Here is a 23406-nt window from a genome sequence, read left to right on the forward strand (position 1 = left end):
AGCTAGACTATCTGTCCAATCTGAGTTTTTGTTGCACAACTGAACCAACTTTTGACTGCACACATGTTCCACCAAAACAAGTTGTTTTCTGAGGCTATTTTGCAGAGGCACTGTTATTGCGTCCGACGCTTAGCGCTGCTCAAGACAATTCTGATTGGTATAAAGAAATACCAATGAACCAGAGCCCATTTTTCTTTATTTCAGAATGCAGTGTGGTCTAGCACTGTGGAGATAGGTCTGGCAATGCAAAAATAAGTCTTCAGAGCATCAGAAGAGATTTAACCTAACAAACATGTTTTGGTGTTGGGAGGAAACCGGAGCACCCGGAGGAAACCCACGCAAACACAGGGAGAACATGCAAATTTCACACTTCAACTTTTTAGTAATTACTGTGTAGATTTAATGTTCTTCACAGATCACAGTTCCTCACTTCATTTAGTCTTCCCCCAATAACGGTGACTATAAAAAAGGATTACAACACAGCCCACTGCAGGTTGACCCTTTATGCATTCAAACAGTGACTTTTCACTCTTTTAACAACTCGGACATCAGTGTCACAATGCAGCATCTGACAGTCATTAGGGTGCTATCTGGGTTAATGTTAACGCAGACAAGATGTGCACTGGTGACATGCAGCATCAGTATTTGGAACCACACACATTAACAGGAACTGAGGGGAGTGAGTTGCCTTCCTGCTGAGAGAGAGAGAGAGCTCTTTATTGAGCCATAACTGTGACAACCAGGAAGTAGAAACGCTACCTGAGGCCCCAGATGAAGGGGGTTGTAAAGACGGGACAGACATGCTCTGAATTGGAGGAAGGAGGGGGGGAAAAAGGGAGAAAGCTTGTTTGATGTGGTTGTCAGCAAGAGAATCTGCTCAGCTTCAGTATCTTGAGATTAAAAGCTTCTCCAAGAGTTTTTTTTTCTTCATTTTGTCATGTACTGATTTTGGGGAAACAGGAGATGACTTAAATGAATTGTGTATGCGTGAGATAGATTTAAAAAAAATACATGTGCCTTTTGGACTGTATGTATATTTAAAAATAAATTAAAAAAGAACCTGTATATTCCCTCCTTATTGTAAAGCCACAACACCGCTGACATTCTTTCCCTCAGTTTCTAAACCACAGCCACACTTTCCATACTGACATCTTCCCTGGTGGCCTGTTGTTTGCTGCAGACAAACCCAACCACAGACAGTAGTAGAGTAATATTTACCAAGCAAAGAGTATGGTAGCCTGCAAAAAAACTATTCCGGGGTGTTTTCTGCATTTTTATAGTGTCGTTTACAAGGATGAGGTCATTTTTTGGAAACAATGTAATGACACAAACCCACTTATCTTTTGTTCTCAACCCAAAATCTCTACACACATATGGGACAGAAGAGGCTCAGATGAATCTGTTTGAGGAAAGCAACAGCAGGAGGCTCAGGTTTTTAAGCAGCAGCCCAGCCTGTCACGGGGGCTGTTTCTGAGGCTGTGTCCAACAGTAGGCTCCAAACAAAATCAACTTTGGATCGTTTTCTCAGACGGCACGCAAATACCAGAATACTGACTGTGTGACTCCAGCTCTGTAGCAATTGGCTGCTGCAATTAAATCTTAATGTGACGTCCTCTTTTGCTCATAAAACCCGACATTTTACCTCAGTGAACATTCAAGTTTGTTTATGAGTATAGTGACAGATATAGGGTGAGTGTAATAGTGTGTGTCATTGTTCCCTGCAGCCTTCAATGTTTACTTAATTAGCCCTTAGGTCAGATTTGCTTTCATACTGAAATGAGAGGAAGATACATTGGGACATACAGTGGGACACCATGACATTACCATGTTTTAATGAGATAACATTATAATTTTGTGACATAATAAAGAAAAGGCTGTGATGGTTTGGTCAGCTGGCAAGATGCGCAAATTTTTTACCTTAATTTGCGACTTGGGTTTTGAATTGAAGTTTGACTCATCCAGCATATACGCAGCAACATTATCATTCATTTAGAGTTGTGTTTCTGGCCACCTAGTTCATATCAACAACATTTCATTTTTAGGGATTGTTCTTGTGCCGCCGAAACTTCTGCTGGATGTCCGTCATTTTCGGCCAGATGTCAGTCACCTTCTGCTTACTTTGAGTTGCAATTTTAAGGACTGTGGTTAACTGCATTTAAGATCTCTGCGGGGTAAATCCAGACAGCTTAGACCATCCATCCATCCATCCATCTTCATCCGCTTATCCGGTATTGGGTCGCGGGGGCAGCAGCTCCAGTAGGGGACCCCAAACTTCCCTTTCCCGAGCCACATCAACCAGCTCCGACTGGGGGATCCCGAGGCGTTCCCAGGACTAGTTGGAGATATAATCTCTCCACCTAGTCCTGGGTCTTCCCCGAGGTCTCCTCCCAGTTGGACGTGCCTGGAACACCTCCCTAGGGAGGCGCCCAGGAGGCATCCTTACCAGATGCCCGAACCACCTCAACTGGCTCTTTTCAACGCGAAGGAGCGGCGGCTCTACTCCGAGCTCCTCTCGGATGACTGAGCTTCTCACCCTATCTCTAAGGGAGACGCCAGCCACCCTCCTGAGGAAACCCATTTCGGCCGCTTGTACCCTTGTACAGCTTAGACCATCTGTCATATTTGTTTTCTGTTGCACGACTAAAACAATTTTTGAACGTACACGTTCCATCAAACAAGTTCCTTCCTGAGGCTATTTTGTAGCGGGACCTTGGCTCCTTGGCTCTGTTTGGCGCCTAGCGCCGCCCAAAACAATTGTGATTGGTTTCAAGAAATGCCAATAAACCAGAGCACGTTTTTCCTCCCACACCCAAATGCTGTGTGGACTAGCCAGACCTTCCTTTGCAGCGCTGTGGAGGAAGGTCTGGCAATGTGAGAATACTGGCCACCTCAATGAATGTAAGTTCAATTCTCATTCTCCTTTTAGCTCTGTTTTTGCTCTCCTCCAACTCTTGAATAAAATATCTGTCTCTTTAGCTTCTAAACGCTAATGTTTACCAGCTAGTTGCTAACTTTGCTTGCCCTTTTGTGCTGACCAGGTGGTGTACAGTTGTTTTTTCAGCCTTTTCGCTGAAAACAGCAACCCGCTGCGACAGAAAATGACATGATGAGAGCAGCGAGTGTGAAACAAAACAGTGAAACTGTAGATCAGAAGCGCATGAGCTCAAAGAAGGTTAACTTTAGAGTTGAGTGATTATTCTCTGACCTGTTTTTACAAGCAGTGATGTGATCCATTGTTAACATTATAGTATTTAGCAGATGAAAGCCACTGAAAGAATAAAAATTATTAGGCCACCAGAATCTCTCCTGGCAAGCAAATGATCAAATTTAAGTTAAGAGATAACCTTGGTTTGTTGAATAATGATGTGGATTGATGAACGAGTGTTGGAAGCATAGACCGTATTAACGGTCTATGGTTGGAAGCAGGACATGTGGCAAGATAATGAAATGCAGAGCAATATATTTGTGGAGCAGAAATTGATTTCAGATTGCAAACAGTTAAAGCTCACACTGAAGTCAACCAAAAATTATTGGTGTAACAGGTCATTTAAGTGCTCATTAAACCTTGGCTGGTTGGTCAGCAGCCCTTTTATCCAATAATTACTGTTCTCCAGCATCAGTGACCTCTCAGACACAGGAAGTCAGTCTCTGTGGGAGACCTGCAGACGTTACTTATAGTTTTTGTTTGTTGCTGTGTGGACTAGGAAGTGTGTAAGTGCGTCCGTCTGTCTTTGTGTTTATTTTTTTCACTATCAGAGTCTACTTTTGGCTCCATAAGACTTGTCTTTTCAAGTGGAAAAAAGTTATTAACGGTTGTTCTGCTCTGATCGCTCCACTGAGTCCATCGCTTCAATAAATGTCATCATTATTTCACAGTTATAAAACAGGTAGCTCTGATATTCAGTTCCGACAGGCTAAAAGCCACTCAGTAAATCCACAGCTGCAACTGCATAACATTCACTAAAATGTTAACATGCCAATCAGACGCAATAGAATGGAAAGAGTAGAGGACTCCTCAATTAATTATTATTTGGTGGATTAACTGGGGGTGAATAATGTGAGAAGTTAGACATTTTAAACCAGGAGAAGATAATACAGAGAAGACTGAAATAAACAAGAGGGGAGTTTAAAATTTGCAAAATCACAATGCAAGGCTGTAAACACTAAACCGAGTATGTGAAGCAGACATGATTTTTAATATTGAAAAGTAACATACACAAAGGGCTGTTGTGAGGTGCTGATTGTTGGAGGTAGACTTAAATGTGAGATAAAAATGTCAAATATGCTAGATCCAAATGCATTTATCAATGCAACAATGGTTGTTGATTTTGAAGATTGCCTGAGGGCCAAAACGTCATCTAAATAAGAAAGGTGTGTAGAGCCAGAGTGTGCAACACTTTTTTCTTACTTTTAAGACATGATTTTTAAACACTATACTATATTAAACATACATATATATGTGATGGTCTGAACACGCAACACACATTAATGATCTACCAATTAGCCAATCCACATGTTTTTTTGTATTCTTTCTGAAATAGATGAATCATCACAGTCAGGCTTTAATGCTGACTTTATGCAAATCACATAGTCTCAGGCACTAAATACTGTACTACTACTATACTAAATACAAACCTTCTAACCTTCTAACTAAAAAACTGTCTAATGTGCAAGAACATCTGGGAATGGTGTGCTTCTTTGACTCAAACAGAAAATCCATCAAAAACTACAAGATCATTAGGATAAAAGAAAAACATGAAAAAAGCCTACACCAAGAAAGCCTACAGTGATTTATGTGCCATCAACTGGAAAATCCACGTTGTCCTGTCACTTTCTTGCAGGCATACCTGTCACTTCTGCTGCTGCCTGCCTGACGCGAAGACCTTTTTAGCTTCATCCAAAAAAGATCTCCCATATATAAAGTTCCATGAAATAGCATCTTCCTACATCCGTCTTAGCTTTCTCAAATCCAGAAATGTCAAACAAGAAAAGATAGAAATGGGTTTTTTTCCTTTTAAAGAGAATAAAACGCAAAAGCAATTATTGTGAAATCTCATAAAAACCAACTGATAGAGATTGAAGGGTACACTGTCCTCTGTTAAATGTAAAATCTTAAGAGAAGAATAGTCATTTTTCAAGAATGTTGATAACTTGTAGTTTCCACATCCTACTGTAATCCCTACTGTAACACCCTAATTCATTAAAGCATAAATAGATATTTTTTGACCTTGTGACTGAGACACATGTACTCACGCTCATATTTTCAAATGCAAGCCAAAATATTACATAACATTCACACAATACTGTATACTGTATTTATGGACAAGTATCACAAAATGTACTCTGATGATGCACTGAATATGCCACTAATAAATAGTTTCTCCTCTGCAGTGCAGAATCTCTCTCAATTATTCTCTTACTTTTACAATTATTTAACCTTGTTTTTATATATAAACTGTATATATGTATTTATATAATCTTATTAAAGTCAGGGTGCTCCTTTGACTTTATGTGCTTTATGGATTTATCTTCTTCTAAGGCCAATGATAAACAAAAACATTCAGATATGAAGTGCTGTGTCATTGTACTATAAGGCTGTAGTGCATCCTAGTGCATACTGATGGTGATTAGATTTGAATTGTGGTATAATCTGTGACCATCATTTTTTTAAATCAAAAACTGTGAGAGTTAATGACAATTGTGTTGCAAATGTGGAGGCTTGAGCATGCGGATACATTTTATGTAAAATATTGCATAATATTATGACACATACTGTATGAACAACTCTAAATTCAAGATATAAGTTTTGCATGTTTCCTGTGAAATACTTTTATAGCTTATTCAGCTGAACTTTCAGTTCCAGTACATCTACACCTTTAAAACTAGAGCACAGCTGCAGGTGGCATCCCTACTTTGCCTTGCAAAGTATACAAATAACCAACCACAGAGTAGGCAGGAGCCATATTCCTGTGCATCGACTATTTTCCAGTGAAATTAGTTTTCAGCTAGTTCAGCTTGGCCCTCTCTTACAGTCTAGTCCCATCTTTTAAAACTGGAGCGCAGCTGCAGCCACCACAGGACAGACAGAAACAATATTCCTGTGTACTAACTATTCTTGCAGTGTAGTTTGGTTGTGCCCCAAATTGTTTGTGTGACATTTCAAGGCAGACTGCCTGGAGTCTTAGATGAGAAACATCCCCGGGACCCAAAGATAACTGGCTCATATATGATAGCATTTCATTTGGCTATACCAAAAGAAATAGGACACAGATTGAATCAAGGTTGGTAGGTTGAACGAATGCAAATGTCATGACAGCCTGTCTGGAACAGTGTGATACATATTGTGTGTAAATTTTGATAGGACAGGGATAAAAACCTTGTCATGGACCAGAGTCTTGGTCAAGGTGAATATGTGCACAGTTGACAGAACAACCATTTGTTATTAAACAATTTTGCCAAGTACTAAGATTCAAAGCTTAAATTTAAAAAAACATGGATACAACTAAATCCCCAAAACCTGATTTATTTAGTCTTTTTGTACTTACTTTAAATCACTAGAGATCCTACAGTACTGCCAAATCTATGTGTATGTATTGGCAACTTACCCTTTAAAAAACCTGGTCAGTTATTGCTTAAGGGACATCCCATTGCACATCACAACAGAGAAATCAGAAAATCTTTCTGATAACATTTACATTTCTATATGTTAGTTTGCATCTTTTGTATTTAGTTGTCTGTGTGTTTATACATATTGTGTATTCATTTGTGCTCCACCTTGATATACCCTCAGTGGTTATTTAAACTCTTTCCTTCCTGCTACCCATTACGCTCTCTCTAAAGCTGATGATGTTTAGTATCTTATTGAGCCATGCTATACTTATACGTAATATAATACCAAACCTCAAGCATGGCTTTGATTTATTGGTCAGTCTCCTACCTAAAGTTCACAAAGCAAGAAGAAAGAAATGAAGATGAAATATATTTATAGACCGCAGAATTATAACAAATATCTTGATACCTGATTCTGCTCTCAGCTCTCCCTCCAGGGCTCCTGAGAGGACAGAGCAGAGTGGATTATATAGCATGAACTGATACTGCTGATACACATTTTTGTCTGACAGGTCACTTCAGTCACTGACTGGGCTACTGACTGCGCAGTGACTTGCCACACAAAATAAGAAGCACCCAGTAATAGTACCTCAACATGTCTCTGTTAGCTTGTCCAAATTTGCAACAATTCATTTTTAATCTGTGGAATCATCAGCCATATAGGAATAGGAAGATTTAGAACTTGAAGCCACAACAATCTGAGCTATTCCTTTCCAAAAACAGCTAAAATTAAAATGATGCTGTCGGAAGAACAAAAAACAGTAAATTGTGGGAAAGAAAGCCAAATTTGCTAAACTACAGACAATAACCAACACTTACGATTCTATTGTGCAGGACAATACATAGGATAAACATAATAAAAACATTTTGCCCGGGGATACCAACTGAAACTCTTGTTGTGTCTGAAGAATTTTGATGTGATTCCACACAGCTCCTGCACCAGCTACCAGTACACTCACACATACATAAAAATATAGTAGTTACCACCTGAGGTATTGGAGACTGAGAAAGAGCTTAGAAAACTGAACTTGCATTAATTTGTTGCAAGTCAAGTTAATTGACTTTTCCATCCATCAGAGCTTATTAGCCATGCCGTTGCCATACAGGGAATAGTCTTTGTGCGTACAAGGAATACTGACAGCCAGAACAGTCTAATGATTACATTTTTTTTCATGCTCCAATGTATTGAGCCTGCTAAAGAAATGCCTGTACCTAAATATTATTTTTGAGCCAAGGTAAAAATGTCAGGAATAAGAGAAGATGTATTTGGCTTTTAGCATGTCACTCATGCTGACTGTTGTGACCCAGCCATGTGCATACATGTACATGTTAATGTTAACATTAATGTAACATCCACACAGAAAATCTGTGTTTGAATCTGTATCCACTAAGATGATGTCAGGCGTGCGTTTAATGACGTACAGAAAGAGGGTCTTTTGATAATATCCACATTATTGTCCACATTCCTTTGACATTCAAGTCAGATCACGTCTGGGTGTGATGTGACTCACTGCAACCTTCACACCTTACAATACACATAAGTATACATCCTGCCATTATCAGATGATACTGTTAGGTCACAAGTGTAACCATCATCCGTGTCTATCAATGTCAAAAGTGACTACTAGAGTAACTGTAGCAGCAAAGGTCAGACAAATGGTACAGTGTTAATGTTTTTTTCGAAACGGCAGCAAGACGACAGTCTAGCAGTGTGAATAATTACCGAACCGCAGTGGCATTTTATTTACTCCCGTTGAATGCCAAGGTCAAACTGTTTCTAGCTCAAGCAGGGAAAAAAAGGGATTTTCAGTGCAGTATTGCTTTGTTGCATTATTGATTTAATACAATTTCTCATCAAAGTGCTTTTCTTCAGATCATTTTTTTGTCTGAGTTCAGACACGGTCCCCCTTGTGCTATGAATATTAATCAATTAACTTGTAAGACTTGTCGTGACTAGAATCGTAATTTCCCAATCACATTTTAATATGTCTTGCATTTCTTAATACATTATAAGAAAATAAAATTGCTTCAATGTATTCATTCACAATTCTCTCATTCATTCATGTATCCTTGCTTTATTTCACTGGAATACAAAAACAATGCTAAGTGGTTTAAATTACAATAATCATGCCATTTCACCCACTGAATGAATACTGTCTTTGTTTACAGCTCAGCCAGCTGAAATCTGAGTGCATGTGTACGTGTGTTTGTGTGTGAGCATCACAGTGAGTACATGCATGCTTGTGCGTGCATACATCTCCATGGGCGAGTAAGGGCAGGCAGATGGCATGTTGATGCTAAGCCCACACGTGCCATACACTACGCATGCTTTTCAGTGACCCTTCACCTCCATCTGACTCCCATTTTTCAGATTCCACGCGTTGCTTGGAGAGGTTTGGCCCGACCATATGGGACACAGTGCTCTTTCTTATGATGTTATCTACAAAACTCAGAATTCTCTGAGCAGCAGCAGCATAACAAAATCTAATCTGATGTCTGTACAAAGTTATGAGCTGCTAGTGCATTTCAAGACCAGTTCAGTACAATTAGTTTACTTTGAGCATTGCGCATACAAATACAGAAAAGGTCGACACAACAACATATTGAACACCTGCAACACAATACAACAGTCCTGCAACAGTCACTACCACTGCAAATTGGTTCAAAGAAATCCTCATGTCTGGAGAAAATTCATTTAGCGTCCCATTTTAATCATTATGACCTGTATGGCCCTTTATTGGCAGGACTTCTTCCTAAAAAAACATACAACCATTACAAAAACAGTTAACATGAGTATTTTCTGTTTATCTTAAAGCAACTAAAATCAATATTCTTATAATAACAAGAGATTAAATGACTAACAAAGCTAGTAGTGACGAACCCACAGAGAGTTTAATCATTCTCTCCGAAGGTTTAAACTGTTGCTTCTTTCCGCTTATTGTTTTGGTTGTAAATGTTGTGTCTTTAGTATCTTGGTTCACTTCTAGTCTCCCTTTGCCAGACCTTCCTAAGTCCACATAGCATTCCAGGATGGGAGAAAATTATTCTCTGGTTTATTGACGAGGTCTTTAAACCCATCACAATCGCCATGGGCCGGACAGAGCCACGGTGTCGATGCAAAATAGCCTCGGAAAGGAACTTGTTTTAGTGGAACATGTGTATGTTCCATTGTTGTTTTAGTCATGCGACAAAAACAGTCTCTCTAGCTGATTTACCCTGCAGAGATCTCAGGAGCAGTTATCCATAGTCTTCATAAATCCACCAGAGTTTAAAATTCCAACACAAAGAATCCGGAAGGTAACTGACATCCGGCCGAAAAGAGGGACATCCAGCGGAATTTCTGGCAGCAACGGAGCAATCCCAGAAGTGGGAAGTCGTGGATTAGTTTAGACTAGCTCACTCCTAACTGCTCGCATTGCATTGTTTTTCATAGGTAGTAAGCAGCTGGTTTCAACAACAACAATAATAAAAAAAAACACTGAATGCTACCTGCACAGCATCTCAGTGTTGTGTTTATAACTTGTTTCCGTTCCTCCTAAGTTCCCAAAGAAATCATTTATTGAATTGGTTACGGATTGGTTATGCTTGGGCAACTAAAACTACGTGGTTAGGGTTTGAGAAAGATTGGATGGAGCCCTGGCCATAGGATAGGAGCTGGACACATTGTATGCCTACCCAGACTTCCTCTCTAGAATATAGAGAAAGGTTTTGTGGCATTATGACAATTGTTTAACCTTTTTGCTTACAGTCTTGATTTTCATGACCACAAGAGGTTGCTTATCAGGAAAATGGGGCCCTTGTTTTAAAATGGAACTGTTCATGTCTAATCAGTTCAACCTTTGGCGTCTGTGTTTCCACAGGCAACAGAGAGGGGCAGATGTTCCTGCTCCCACTGAGGAAGTAGCAGTTAGGCTAATGTGACAGGTAACAAATGTCTTCAAACTTCACAGCATGTGAGAGAATTAATTAATAGCTGATCTAAATATGGCTTCACACCCGTGCATTTTGTGGTCCAGGACAGGGAGATTAAACTCCACTGCACACACTCTAACTTTAGAGATGGAGCTATGTAGGAGCAACAGCTCTCTTTCCCATTTGCCCTACATGTGTTCTTAAATCAGTAAATCTTGTATTTTGTTGGGTACTGTGTTGGGGTGTTGTTTCTGTGCTATTCCATGCTGCTCTGCTTTGGAGGTCACAAAGATGTAACGACTTTGAGCACACTGCTCTGTGCCTGACCTAGTTTTATTAAAATGTCCCATTCTCTGCAAAAAGTAGCAGTTCTTTGTATCTGGATTTGATGTTGGCTTTGTTTCAAAAGTAGGAAAGGGTAGAAAGTTACAAAACATTGAAAAGTTGCTGAAGTTCTGGGGTCATTAAAGAATAATATTTCTGGGTGGATAAATATAGATGGCAAGAATAGTTCAAAGGGAAACAAATTGTTTTCTGTCATTGTCTGTAAATTACTATGAAGAAGGGATTCACAACATTCCCTCAGGATATTCACAACACCGAGAACTAAGGCAAAACTGATGGTGCTCCTGTTTTAAATATGCTGCTTAAGAACCAGAGCTATACCCAAAAATAGCAGTAAAGAGTATCTCTTCTCCCAGCATCTGGCCGGTGGCCCACCTTTAGGTCTGGAGCTTTAACCCTCAGAGACCTGCTGCTGGTGTGGCTTGGGTTTGGCCGAGCTGAGCTTGCTGGGAAATTAGCCAGACAAAGATGTGTGGGTAGAAGAGCAGAATGAAGATTTCAATTGTGCTCAAGTGTTTAAGTTTCCTCTGGAAAATAAGGATATTGTTCGGGTGGAATAGATATTAGAAATAGGTGTGGTCTTTGTGTATATTTTTTGTGCAGACAAAGAACAGAGCTACTGGTGTGAAACAGCTGGCTTCTACAATTGCAAATGGGTAACACTCCTTAATAAATAATATTGAGTAGTGAATGTGTGACAAATAAGGAAATAACTGATAAACAAATAATGAATTTAGATGCTGACTAATCTCTTAATCAGCTGTCATTCTTTAGTTTAGCATAAAGACCTGTACTAAGATAATAAAAAACACCATAACATATTAAGCTTACTAATCAACATGTTATATCTTGTTAGTTTAATCCAAGCTTTAGATGTGCTAATAGGGAGATTGTTTTTACTTTCAGACACAGCCACATAGGCTAGCTATTTTCCCCCTGCTTCCAGACTCACTGCCAAGATAAGTTAAGATAGTAATATTCTCCATGCTGTAGCTTTGTATTAAATGACAGATATGAAAGTTGTATCGACCTTCTCATCTAAATCTCAGCAAGAGAGCGAATAAGCCTTTTTCCCAAGATGTCAAACTACTCCTTTGACATCATTTGTAATCTGTATTCATCTGTCCTGGCTCCCTGATGCTCAATCCCAGCAAACTGATCCCTGAACAGCCTGAAAACCGACTTAAAATAAATCAATGACAACAGATTCAAATTTCTCCGTGTCCCAGTTGTTTCAACTTCACTGGAGACAGCTTGTTAAAAACATACAGTGCCTTGTTGAACTCAACCTGGCGAAATGCATCATCTATCTCCTCTCTTCCACATGTTTGTGATTTGTCTTTGTAATGAGAATCCAAAGTCTGTCTGCTTCTTTGTTCAGTCTACACATTCTCCGTGAGAGCGGCTGCCTGGCTACAGTAACGTTGGAGACAGCCTTCTTGTCTGCATCACTCATTGTCTCCTCTTCTTTCAGGATATCTTTGTTTTTTGGCTTCAGTGACAACAAGTTCCAAACAGTTCCCTTTGAATTATTGTCAAAAAATCAAAAACAACCCGGCTCATTTGAATCAGAATCGGATATTGTTATCTCACTTGGCTGTGAGCTAGCCCCCAGGTCAGCCCCCAGGTGTCCCCCATTGTTTCATGGACATGACACTTTGAATGGTTGAGATTGAGACTGAACTTGGTCCTTGATTCATTCCATGTGATGAGCAAAATATTTACACAAAATGTCTCACATATTTATTTTTGAAACTAGTAGGCACTATTTTGAAAATAACTGCAAAAATTAACAAAATTAAAGGAACTGAGATTTAGATAGAGACAGCAGCAGGGCCTTTTGACAGTAATGTAAGTAAGTCAGGAAAGTGGGACATAAGCCAACCACTTGATAATGGACCACTTTGCATTAAGGGCTTTGGCAATAGATTTAAATATGTTCTGTATTATTTAACTTAATCATTGTTTTCTATTATAAGCTAATACTGGTAGTATGAATGCTATTGTTTTAAATTCATGCGATCCAGTTTTATATTGGTTAGTCGGGAACTTGAATGTCCGCAATATGGAATTCATATAATCTGGCTTCACAAAATAAACAAAAATAGATATTTTAGTTTTAGCCATATTTGTCTCATAACAATCACCTTTATCTTAAACTATCTTAATAGCTGTATTGGTCTTTGTGATGTAATCTCATGAAATCCAAGGTGTACTATCTGTAATAGGAGGGGGTGACTTTGGCCGGAGACAAGATTCAATAATGTAGATTCATTTTGTGAACATGTTGTGCTTGAAATATTTGATATTTTCAAACTTATGTCTGGACATGTCCCGAGGTGTATAATAATTTTGGCCTTGTCATGGGACTTCCTGACCTTTAATGGATGTTAGGCTTATCCACATTAAAACAAATTCATTCAACCTGCAGCATGCACCTTTCCGATCTGATCAGCTGTTCATAGTCAGTGTCTATGCCATTTGCCAACTCGATCAGCTCAGAAGATATCAATTTGGTTTGTTTATTTAGCTGACAGCAGTGCATAGTTGTATAGCAGCCAAAACTCTGTGATTGTTTTTGTTAATCTTATTTATTGTCCATTTACATAGATTGGTATTTGATATTGCACAATGGATTAATATGAATATTCATTGTACTAATACAAGTTCCAGCATGATTAAAGGACTTGGCGTCTAAGTACTTTTGTCACATAGCAGTCTGTGAAATGTGTTTGTGGTGCCATTATGCAAAATCAGTTGGGTGTAGTCTTTCAGTGTGTTCGCAGCCTCACCAGAGCCTTGGTCTCCTCCTCGTCTTTATAATAGTTGAGCTGGTCCCCTCGCAGAACAAACCAGCGGCTGTGCCAAGTCTTGACAAAACCTCCTTGCTTCCTGAGCCACCCACACCTGATGACGGCCGGCCGTCCCTGCCTCTGGATCTCTGTGCTGTGCTGACCTCCACTGCGCTGGGGGCTGCTGTGGGACACACACTGGTCCTCCATTGCAGCTATAATTGGAAAAAGACCCCAAAAATTACATTTGTTTAGATTTGCAGGAGTTGTTAAGTTCTGATTAGGCAGTGGGTAAACATTAGGTCAACAAATGCATTCTGCAACATATTACAAACAGATGCTGCAGAATAAAAAAAGCTCTTTTCAAACTCAGCATGGGTATTTAGAACAGAAGTCCAGTACTGCTTCAAGTATAAGCTTCAAGTTTCAATATTGTGAAAAATTTCAAACAAAAGAGGAATGTTCTTGTATGATAGAGCAAGTGTAAAAATGACACACACAATGATACCACCACAGTCCAACGCAAATGTTGGAGCAACAAGTCTTTTCATTTAATGAAAACCGTTTTCTTCTGGTAGCTTTCATGGATCAGCCCCAATTTAAGTTTTTCTAATGTCGTTTTAAGTTCTAATGAAATGTGTCACCTGTCTTTCTCAAACCCTGAGCAAATAACACCTAAACTAGTTGCGTTTTATCCCTCAACGTAATCTTTTTTTGTGATTTTGAAAAATGTAAAAGGGTAGTTTATTTGCTGTGGTCTGCCAATCGTGGAACATTATGGAACTTCAGGCAGACAGAGTGTTGAGTGTTGAGTGTTGAGTGAGTGCAAGAAGACAAGGGCAGAGGAGGAAGTGTGGGAGGAGGATTTCATAAACCAGATAACAAGACCACAGGCTAAACTGCTGATCCCTTTTATTTGTTTCTTGTTTCACCCACCTACAAGAAACAAATAAAAGCCAGTCCTTGTCCCTGTGTAACATTTTGTCTTTTTGAACTCTCGACATTTTTAACAGTTTTGAAGTTTTAATATGACAGAAGCCTTATTATTCAAGTAAATGAAATCTGATCTGGAGTTTGTACAGTATGCTAAGTGTGTAGTTATGTTTCAGAAATTAAAATTACATTGTTAAGGTTATGAAAATTTTTGGTGATGACCTATTTTTAGCCATGGCTCTATTGAAGGCAATGTCGGTCGGTTGGTCACTGTGCCCCAGGCTAAAATATCTCAACATCCTTTAGAATGGATTGGCATGAAATTTTGTTCGGACAGTAATGGTCCTCCAAAGATGAATTTTACTTTCACTTTTCCCTTTAGCGCCACCATGAGGTTTACATGCACAATTTTAGGTGAATTGTCTTCACATGGATTTTCTTGGTATTTGGTTCAGACATTATTGTCTCCCTGAGGATGTATTGAAAGAACCTGGGTGATTCTCTGACTTTTCATCTGGTCAAAGTTAGGATAGGCGGCTGGGCAGCAAGTCTTGCAAGAGTTGTGTACGTTTTCACATATCTAGGATTAGTATCTAAACACAACCATGTACTGTACATGGGTGGTTGACCTTGACCCTCAGAAGAAAAGGATGGCCCTTTTAACATCTAGTCCCCCCTGGTTACCCAGAGTGACTGTTTGGTAACATACTCATAAATGGTAGACAAATATATATAGGGCCTTAAACCTTTCCACACATCAATACATACTCTATACACAAAAGTGCACTCATAAACAACAACACACATGCAATAAATCCCCCTACACATATTGTTTCCATATGTATAACAGATTGTTTAAACCTCTTCATCAGTCAGTGACATTTTCGACTGCTGCTAAAGACTGCTGCTGTCAGCTATAAGCATTGCCATGTTATCAGTGGCTCTGGCTGAGCTTTGCTTGGTGGAAGTCCAAACAGCCCACAGGTCCAGATGAGGACCAGATGCTGCCCAGCAGTGTTCCGGGCAGCAGTGGAGCAAGTGCAGCAGGGCTGCTGTTGTGATTTCAAAACTTTTACTGGTTCCATGCACACAGTCCAAGTAAGCGTGTCCGGTATTAATGAGCTTCTCTAAACACGCTCACTACTCTAAGAAAACATTTTTTTCACTTGTTTTGCATTGTGGCAACCTTAACCTACTATGTGCACTATGTTTTGTCCATCTCTAATTTATCTTTGCTAATAGAATGCTGAATCTATGGCGGGGGGAGTGGGCAGTGCTCATATTTCAACAGCAGTGAAAGCTATCATCTGAGCAAGGGAAAATTCTCCATTTTGTGGCATCATTTGACACTTATATTGGAGAGAATAACTTCTGTATCTCTGCAGTTTCCTGCACATTTGAATCTCTTTGTTTAAACCATCTGTAAACAAACACACATGAACACACACAGCATAAATTACAGCGTAGGGTTGATACCATGGTTTATACACCCATCTGTTGATGGAGTCACCTGCTGTGTTACCAGTCTGGTGGCACATCCCCTTCACAATGTCATGCCTCCTGCTACGAATTGAAACGGAAAATAACTCATAATGTGAGTAACTTGGAGCTAGCTGAGAGAAATGAAACACTATTTAAAATTTACATTATACTGTAGTTCAGTCCAGTGCTAATAAGTTGCGACACAAGTTGAGAAGGCATAATCATTACTAAATTCATAAATCAACAGACAAATAGAAAAATATGAGTAGAAAAGTTAGTGGTTCTTTGGCCCACGCAGGAACTGCATGATGAATTGGGACATTCAGAAAGTTTCTCATTTGAATTGCTATTAAAAGTTTGTGGGTTCAAGCAGTGGGTTCAGCATATCTAACAGAATCATGGGGAACTGGTGTGTTAACAACAGCCATAAAATAATGAATCTTATATTTTATGAACAATATGAAGATAAACTGTGGTGGAATAAGCAACTGCTTTCAAGCTGACATTGGATGATGACAAACACAATGAGTCCAAGGAAGTGGTGTGGGTCAGTCGGTCCACCACTTTGGTTCAGGCGGAAATGTCTCACCAACAATTGGCTTTCCGTAAAATTTCATACAGTTGTTCATGTTTCCCAGAGCAAGAATTATTATGACTTTGGTGATGCCCTGACTTTTTCTTTAGCACCACTATGGTTTATAAGATAACGACTATAACACTTGTGGTTGCCAGCTGATCAAATATTTAATTATCAAACCGCTTTGCATGCATACTAGTAATATGTATCGCAAGAAGGCTGGATATTGTTTTGTTTTCTAGATTTAACTGCCAAAATCATTCAAAAACACGGAGAATTGTGGACTCAGTGCTGCTTGAAAAGCTGTGAACTCAGAGTAGATGACTTGTACTTGACAAGGAACTGATCACTTCTTCACTGACTCACTCTTCTGACTTTTTTCTTACTATTTATAGTTCAGTAGGCTGCACAACTGTTACTGTCTTCTTACAGTATAAACACGGGTACTTTGCCAGGCCAAGGAGCTAGCTAGCAATACAAAAACATTCCTTCATGTTTTCCTTCTGGATCTTTTTGAAACAACAACCCAACAAAGACTAAAGGCAAGATATCTGACTTGGTTTTCAAATCTAGATTTTATATGTAGCCATTCTTTTTGCAATCAATTCTCCTGAAAACCTCCTGACGGTGCCAGATGTGGCCATAAGCACATGCTGATGCAACTGCAACTGCAACACATCACTACCTGACTGTTTTGTTTATTCAGCACATTGAATACAGCCTCTCAGTGGTGCCCTGTAAAACACCTGTGTGTACAGGTGTGTAGATGTACTGTCTCTTTGTGTGTGGCAGTGTCCACTGAGTCCCAGTTTCCAATACAAGCAACTACATATACCGTACAATATTTTTTTTTTTTGCTCATCGTAACAACAAAAAAGGAACATCTAAAATATGATATCTTCTTTAAAAGGCAGCAGGAAGCAGATCGTTTACGAAAGGTAGTTTTGAGAAAAATAAATATTTCATTTGTGAACCTAGAAATAGGAATATAAATAGTTTCTCAGGTGCAACCTATATTAAAACAGAGGCTTTTGGAAGACTTGTATTCAAAATTGCTGGAGAAGAACTAATTTTGGGATTATACTTTTGGGATACTTTTACATACCACACAGAAAAAAGACTTAGTTAAAGACTGACATGAAGACTAATTTTCCTCTTTTCAATTCCTCCCTTTGGTGATCTCTAGAATAATGACTGTGGCAGTATAATGGAGCATTTCATTTCCAAAGCGGCAATTAAAGCTCAACATTACCATCTACTCATGTGTGGTAACAATTGATACTGTCTCTTGAGTTTAAGAATATCCCAGATTTTTCTCACAGCACATCTGAGGACTTTGACCACACTTAGAAGTCAGTGGAAAGAAACACCCCGACCTTCACAGTAAAAAAGAAAAACAGCTCAGTATACAACACACACAAGAACTTACACATCCCACAAACAAGAAGAACAACACAAAGATAGTCACGAATCAGCACACTAAGGTTTTGTGGCATGCACTTTAATTTAATTTATCAGAATGTAATGCATTTGTTGCTCTGCGGCAGTCGAATAAAAAAAATGGATGGATTGACTTTTCTTAGAGGTACAAATTCTTTAAACCACCATTAGTCTGTGTCTCCAATTCAGCACAGGTATTAGTATTCTCTGTCTGTCTGTCTCCATCAGTAAAATGGATGCTGAGCCAGGCCATCTTAGCATTAGGGACACCTTGTTGTTGGTTTGAAAAAATCCGTCCATCAGATAACAACCTTTACAGATTAGTGAAGTATTTTCCTCATGTGTAAATGGTGTCAGAAGCAGCATATGTTAACTGCATCATGATTAACATTATACCATTACACAGAAGAAAAAAAAATGATTTATTAAGGTCTTAACAAGAAGGGAAGTTTGATAAGATTGTAAAAACACAGAAATGTGATACTGCAGCCCTTGTCCTCATCTCACAGCATAAGGAGGTTGCTAGTTGTCTGTGCTTGCACAGAGTGTTTGTTCCCCATATGGAGAGCACTGAAGCTAACAGCACACAGAAAACCTGAACTGCCATTTGACATGGCTTTGTTTGAATTGAGCTGCTTTGTGGGAAAGGATATTGAGTCTGGGTCCTCCTTTGGGAAATCAAAGTTGTGCTCTGGAAGATTTTCAACAATTCAATCATACATTTTGGGCTGCAAAAAGATGAGCACTCAATTCCCATTATTAGAACTTTACAGACTGTTGGCCAAACTGTTAAAAATGATGGTGTCAGGTAGGGACAGTGGCAGAAAAACTTCAGGGAGCATTCTGTCAAGAGAATGTGCACTCAACAAACCTGGATCTACTGACTTTCCCATCATGTGATTGCTCTAAAGCAGGGGTGCCCGAATGCTTCCCTAGCAAGGTCCAAAAATGAATCAGGGTCAAGGGCTGCGGGCCAAATCTAAACGCTCAAGTTGTGGACCTTTAAATTGAAATGTTTTACATATTTGCATGAATTTGAAGTTGAACAAATATTAAGGAATAATAAAATACATATTCAGTAGTAAACAAGCATTAGTTATTGATAGAAATAGTTTTGATTGATCATTACAACAATTTAGGGCAGAACAACACGCCCCTGTGGCATACAGTCACCTGCGTACCCACTGTAAATTATTCATTTATTTGCAAAACAAATCTTCACACCTTTTTGACTATTGTGCAAAAATCCTCTGCATCCTCATTAGATTCACTGAACCAAAGACACCAGCAGACAGAACCTTTCCTGCTGTATCCCTATTTTCCTTAACTCCTTTGTGAAAATCTCAATATCAATATCAATCTTGATGCTGATCTATTTTGAACAATATTGTATTTTACAGTTTGGAGATAGGACAAATGTGAAGTGAACTCAAACCAAAACAGCATTTTAAAACAAAGTCTGAAATAAATGTGATTTTTACACATTTGATAATAACAACAGCTTCCAGTCAGCGTTGATAATGACGACAGAGATCATGAACAGCCATGCTTTGTTTACAGATAAGACATACTGCTGTAGACTCAATTTCAGTAAAAAAAATACTTGTGTTGCAAACTATTATTAAACTTTCTCTTGTCAGTGTGCCAATGCCTCAAACAATCCATATTAGTTATTGGCTTCTCCCCGGCCCTCTTCTTCACTCTTGTCATAATAAAGATCTGCGCTGACAGAAACTAAATAGCGCCTCCCTATCACACCATCCAGCCATTGTTAATCTGTGGCCAGATAGTGAACTGCTGCCCGTTTTTGAGTTGATAGAACTTCTGACCAGAGCACGGGCCAAAGTTGAGACAGAACGATATTTTGACCAGGTCGCGGGGCCCAAATTGGGCAAGCCTGCTATAAAACATCACATGCCAAAATGGTTAAATGACTGTGCTAAGTGCATTATACAGACATCATGTACCACACTTTTAGTAGTCTTTGAAAACAATGTGTCCATTAGGCAGTCGATTGCTTAAATGACAACATTCACTGGCAGATTTGTGATCTGTAGCTAATTAAGCTAAGGTGTAATGAGTTGGTTGTAAATTCTGTTTATGACCGACTATTAAATTATTGCATAATGTCTCCAACTGACTCATTCTAATAGCCTGGCTGGTCAGCTTACATACTTGTTCATGTTTTCATAAAGTATGCGTTCAATTTTGAATGTTACAAAAAATATTTTAGGATGAAGACTAACCGATGTGTTTGGTTTACATAATGCTATGCTATGTGGCTGGGTTTGTGGGAATGTAAACTTCCTCAAATTTAGCAAGGAGCAGGACAGGCGTGCTACAACGTTAGCCTAAACTCTGATATCATCCTGGTACGACTTCAACACAATGGACGTTCTAGTTGTGCATAGGGCTTTTTTTTAACGTTACCTCTAACCTCTCAATGCAATTCAATCATTTGGGCTTTGGAAGTAATGCTCATACTACTGTAGATAGTAAACTGGATTTTGATTTATTATACACACTGATACACACAGTTCTTTTCTTTACATGCCCACCTCTTCATCATGTGGAGACATCCAAAACTTGGCAGCGATTTACGGTTGCTATGTTACGATTGGACAAAAGCTGTTTGGCGGAGGGGTTTAGCAAACCCTTGCCACAGACTTTCAATAAATCAAATCTTTTCATAACATGTTGATGAAAACTCATAGTAGAAATGTGCAATGTGTGTTCTTATTAAATGTTATCAACGATCACAATGATGCAAATAATCTTCAGCCTTAAGCTTTAATGAGTCACTCATGAACAGCAGCAGACATTTATTCATGTCTTTCAACATTTGGCAGACAGTGCCATTACAATCCATCTGTCTTAAGTCTGCAGTTTTGGTATTTTCAGCAGCAGCTGTAAACTGCATTGGCCCTAGTGCTTGCCGGGGAAGACTGGAACAACTTTCCCAGGATGATGCAAAGGTCAATGGTGCATTAAGCAGAAAGGTCCCCATGGACGCTGAAAGCATTACTATCATGATTTAGTTTAATCAAGTCTGATAATATTTCTTTTGACAACTTTGTGTTTGTTCTTTCGTCTCTGTCTGTCTGTCTGTCTGTCAAGCAACACAAACTATTTTTCTTTCTGACTTTGATAAATAAACTTCAACACAACTCTATTTTCTCCGGTACACCACCACAAAGTTGCCAGAAAAATGTGATAAACGGGACGTGTCGACTTCTTTGTAACGCAATTCAGCGTGTTTGACAGCTGATTGAATCCACCTGGCTACAACTTAAACTCTGTCTGTGTTTTGTTAGCAACCATCTCTCTAAGGCTTATTCAGATCAAAGCCAATAGATCTGACAAAGTCCATGTTCACTTAAAGACTGAGTCTCATTTGGTTGGGTATGTGCCCAGTACTGTACCCTGCTAACATCTAAAAACATGCAACAGAGGAAACATGAACTTCTAATTGCCAGTCAATGCCGTCAATCCTTTAAATATCCCGAAGCAACCGTCCTCCTTAAAGTCTGCACAGTAGGGCCTCCATGACCCACATGTGTTAAAGACAAATATAACCCTCAGCTACCAAAGCTGCTACTTTCGAGAGCCGTCTGTTTCTGTTGAAAAGTCAAAGAGGTGAGAGGCCGGCATGTTTCTTGCTGTGCAGTTGGTGTGCTAACAGTTGAATAGGATGTGAAAGAGGAAGGGCTTCAGAGTGATGACAGATGGAAGTACTAGCACACATGAAAAAAACAAGACATAATCCATTCCTCTAACACATACACAAGTCAGGTCTATTATGATTGGGGTTGAAGTCAGGTCGCGATCTGAGAAGCTATCCCACATCATGGGGTACCCACACAACCCATTGTGAATCACCGAGAGAACGGGTAGATGGATGAAAGCAGGAACAGAGGAAGGATGGTAAGGGGGGGTATATATAATATAATGTATCACAAACACCTGAGGATTGGTTCTTGGAATTACATTTCTATTCTGCTCCCTCTGCTGAAACTCCGAATAAATTCCCTGGCTTTCCTGTATGATTCAATGTGATGAGTCAGTGTCTATTTTGTCTACACACTGATTTAGACGCCATATGTGGCCCCCTTCATAGTCTACAATGCAGCCCTTTTGGTATGATACACTCACTACCCCATCACTAGCATTGCCGCCCCTCCCTCTCCATTTTCCTTCACGCCATGTGTCACAGTATGTCCGGGAAAGTGAGCAGCAGCTCTGTGGAGAAACAAGGGCGAAGACTTGTGTCAATGGCATGTGTCTGACACACTTTTATAACTGAATGAATGATACTGTTGATCTGGCTATCCTTTGTTAAATAAAAGGGAATATTTTCCTGATAAAATAAGATACAATGCCAAAGTCAGAAAGTGAGAGGGCAAACTGAATAGTACACCTGTGATCATAGTCATTTCCCCCCAAGTTGTTTGCAGTTTGGGGAAAGCTGACTCTGCGTTTTAACCTTCATAAATGTCCCGTTATAATAGATTTTCTGGGTGACCTAGCGGATGTTAAAGGAGTAGTTTGACATTTTCACACTCATTTATTCTGGTGGAAATTTTGGGGAGAAGTTGCTGTCAGCAGCAGCAGGGGGGAGGGGGGGAATCCACTGGGCTAGACTGCTGTCAATCTGACAATTGTGATTTCCAATGAATCAAAGTACTGTCACTTGGCTGTCTGTTCTGCCAATTTTCCAGTCCTTGTCACATGACCAAGTAATGTGTCCATGATGACTATCCAGATTCTGATACCATGGAACTAGTACTGGAATTGTTTTTTTTGTTAAAGTGTCAGACTGAGGCTATAGAAAATGGGTATTGTATTTGGGTATGCAATTTGTTTAAACTTTAAAACAAGCCTAAAAAAATAATGAATGTGATATTTTATGTGATGTTTTATTTAGCAGAATTACAATGTGTTGTTCTCTATCCAATATTTCCTATATTTCCAAGCAGATTTTCTATGCTGCATTCTCTTTTTACATTTCAGTTTCCAGACAGTTTGTACAAATTAGAAAATGATGTGTTAATTAGTGAGCTTTAGAGTGCTGGGAGGTAGCTTTTCCTCAGATAGAGGCAGGCTAGCTGTTTTCCCATTTTCAGTCTTTGTGCTAAGCTAAGCTAATCATCTGCTGGCTGTAGTCTTATATTTAACGGGCAGAAATTAGAGTGGTATCAATTTTCTCAACTGTCTGCCAGAATGCAAATACGAGTAATTCTCAAAATGGCAAACTATCCTTTCTAATTTGATCACATCTTTTAGCACAGTTTTGCTTTCCTCCTCGTTTCCATGTCT

The 23406-nt window shown here is 39.2% G+C and overlaps 1 protein-coding gene across 3 annotated transcripts in view; it reads right to left on the reverse strand.

The window, feature by feature from the left end:
- arhgap24 (Rho GTPase activating protein 24) overlaps nucleotides 1-23406 on the reverse strand; it is a 70691-nt gene that overhangs the window by 45485 nt on the left and 1800 nt on the right. The window contains exon 1 of one of the 3 annotated variants that reach the window (XM_032538871.1): nucleotides 13659-13868. In XM_032538871.1, coding sequence (XP_032394762.1) covers nucleotides 13659-13868 — 210 coding nt within the window. Of the gene's footprint in view, nucleotides 1-13658; nucleotides 13881-23406 lie in introns of those variants that run through there. The other 2 variants (XM_032538870.1, XM_032538868.1) reach the window with 2 other exon arrangements.

This window comes from Etheostoma spectabile, chromosome 16 (assembly GCF_008692095.1).
Source record: "Etheostoma spectabile isolate EspeVRDwgs_2016 chromosome 16, UIUC_Espe_1.0, whole genome shotgun sequence".
Classification (NCBI taxonomy): Eukaryota; Metazoa; Chordata; class Actinopteri; order Perciformes; family Percidae; genus Etheostoma; species Etheostoma spectabile.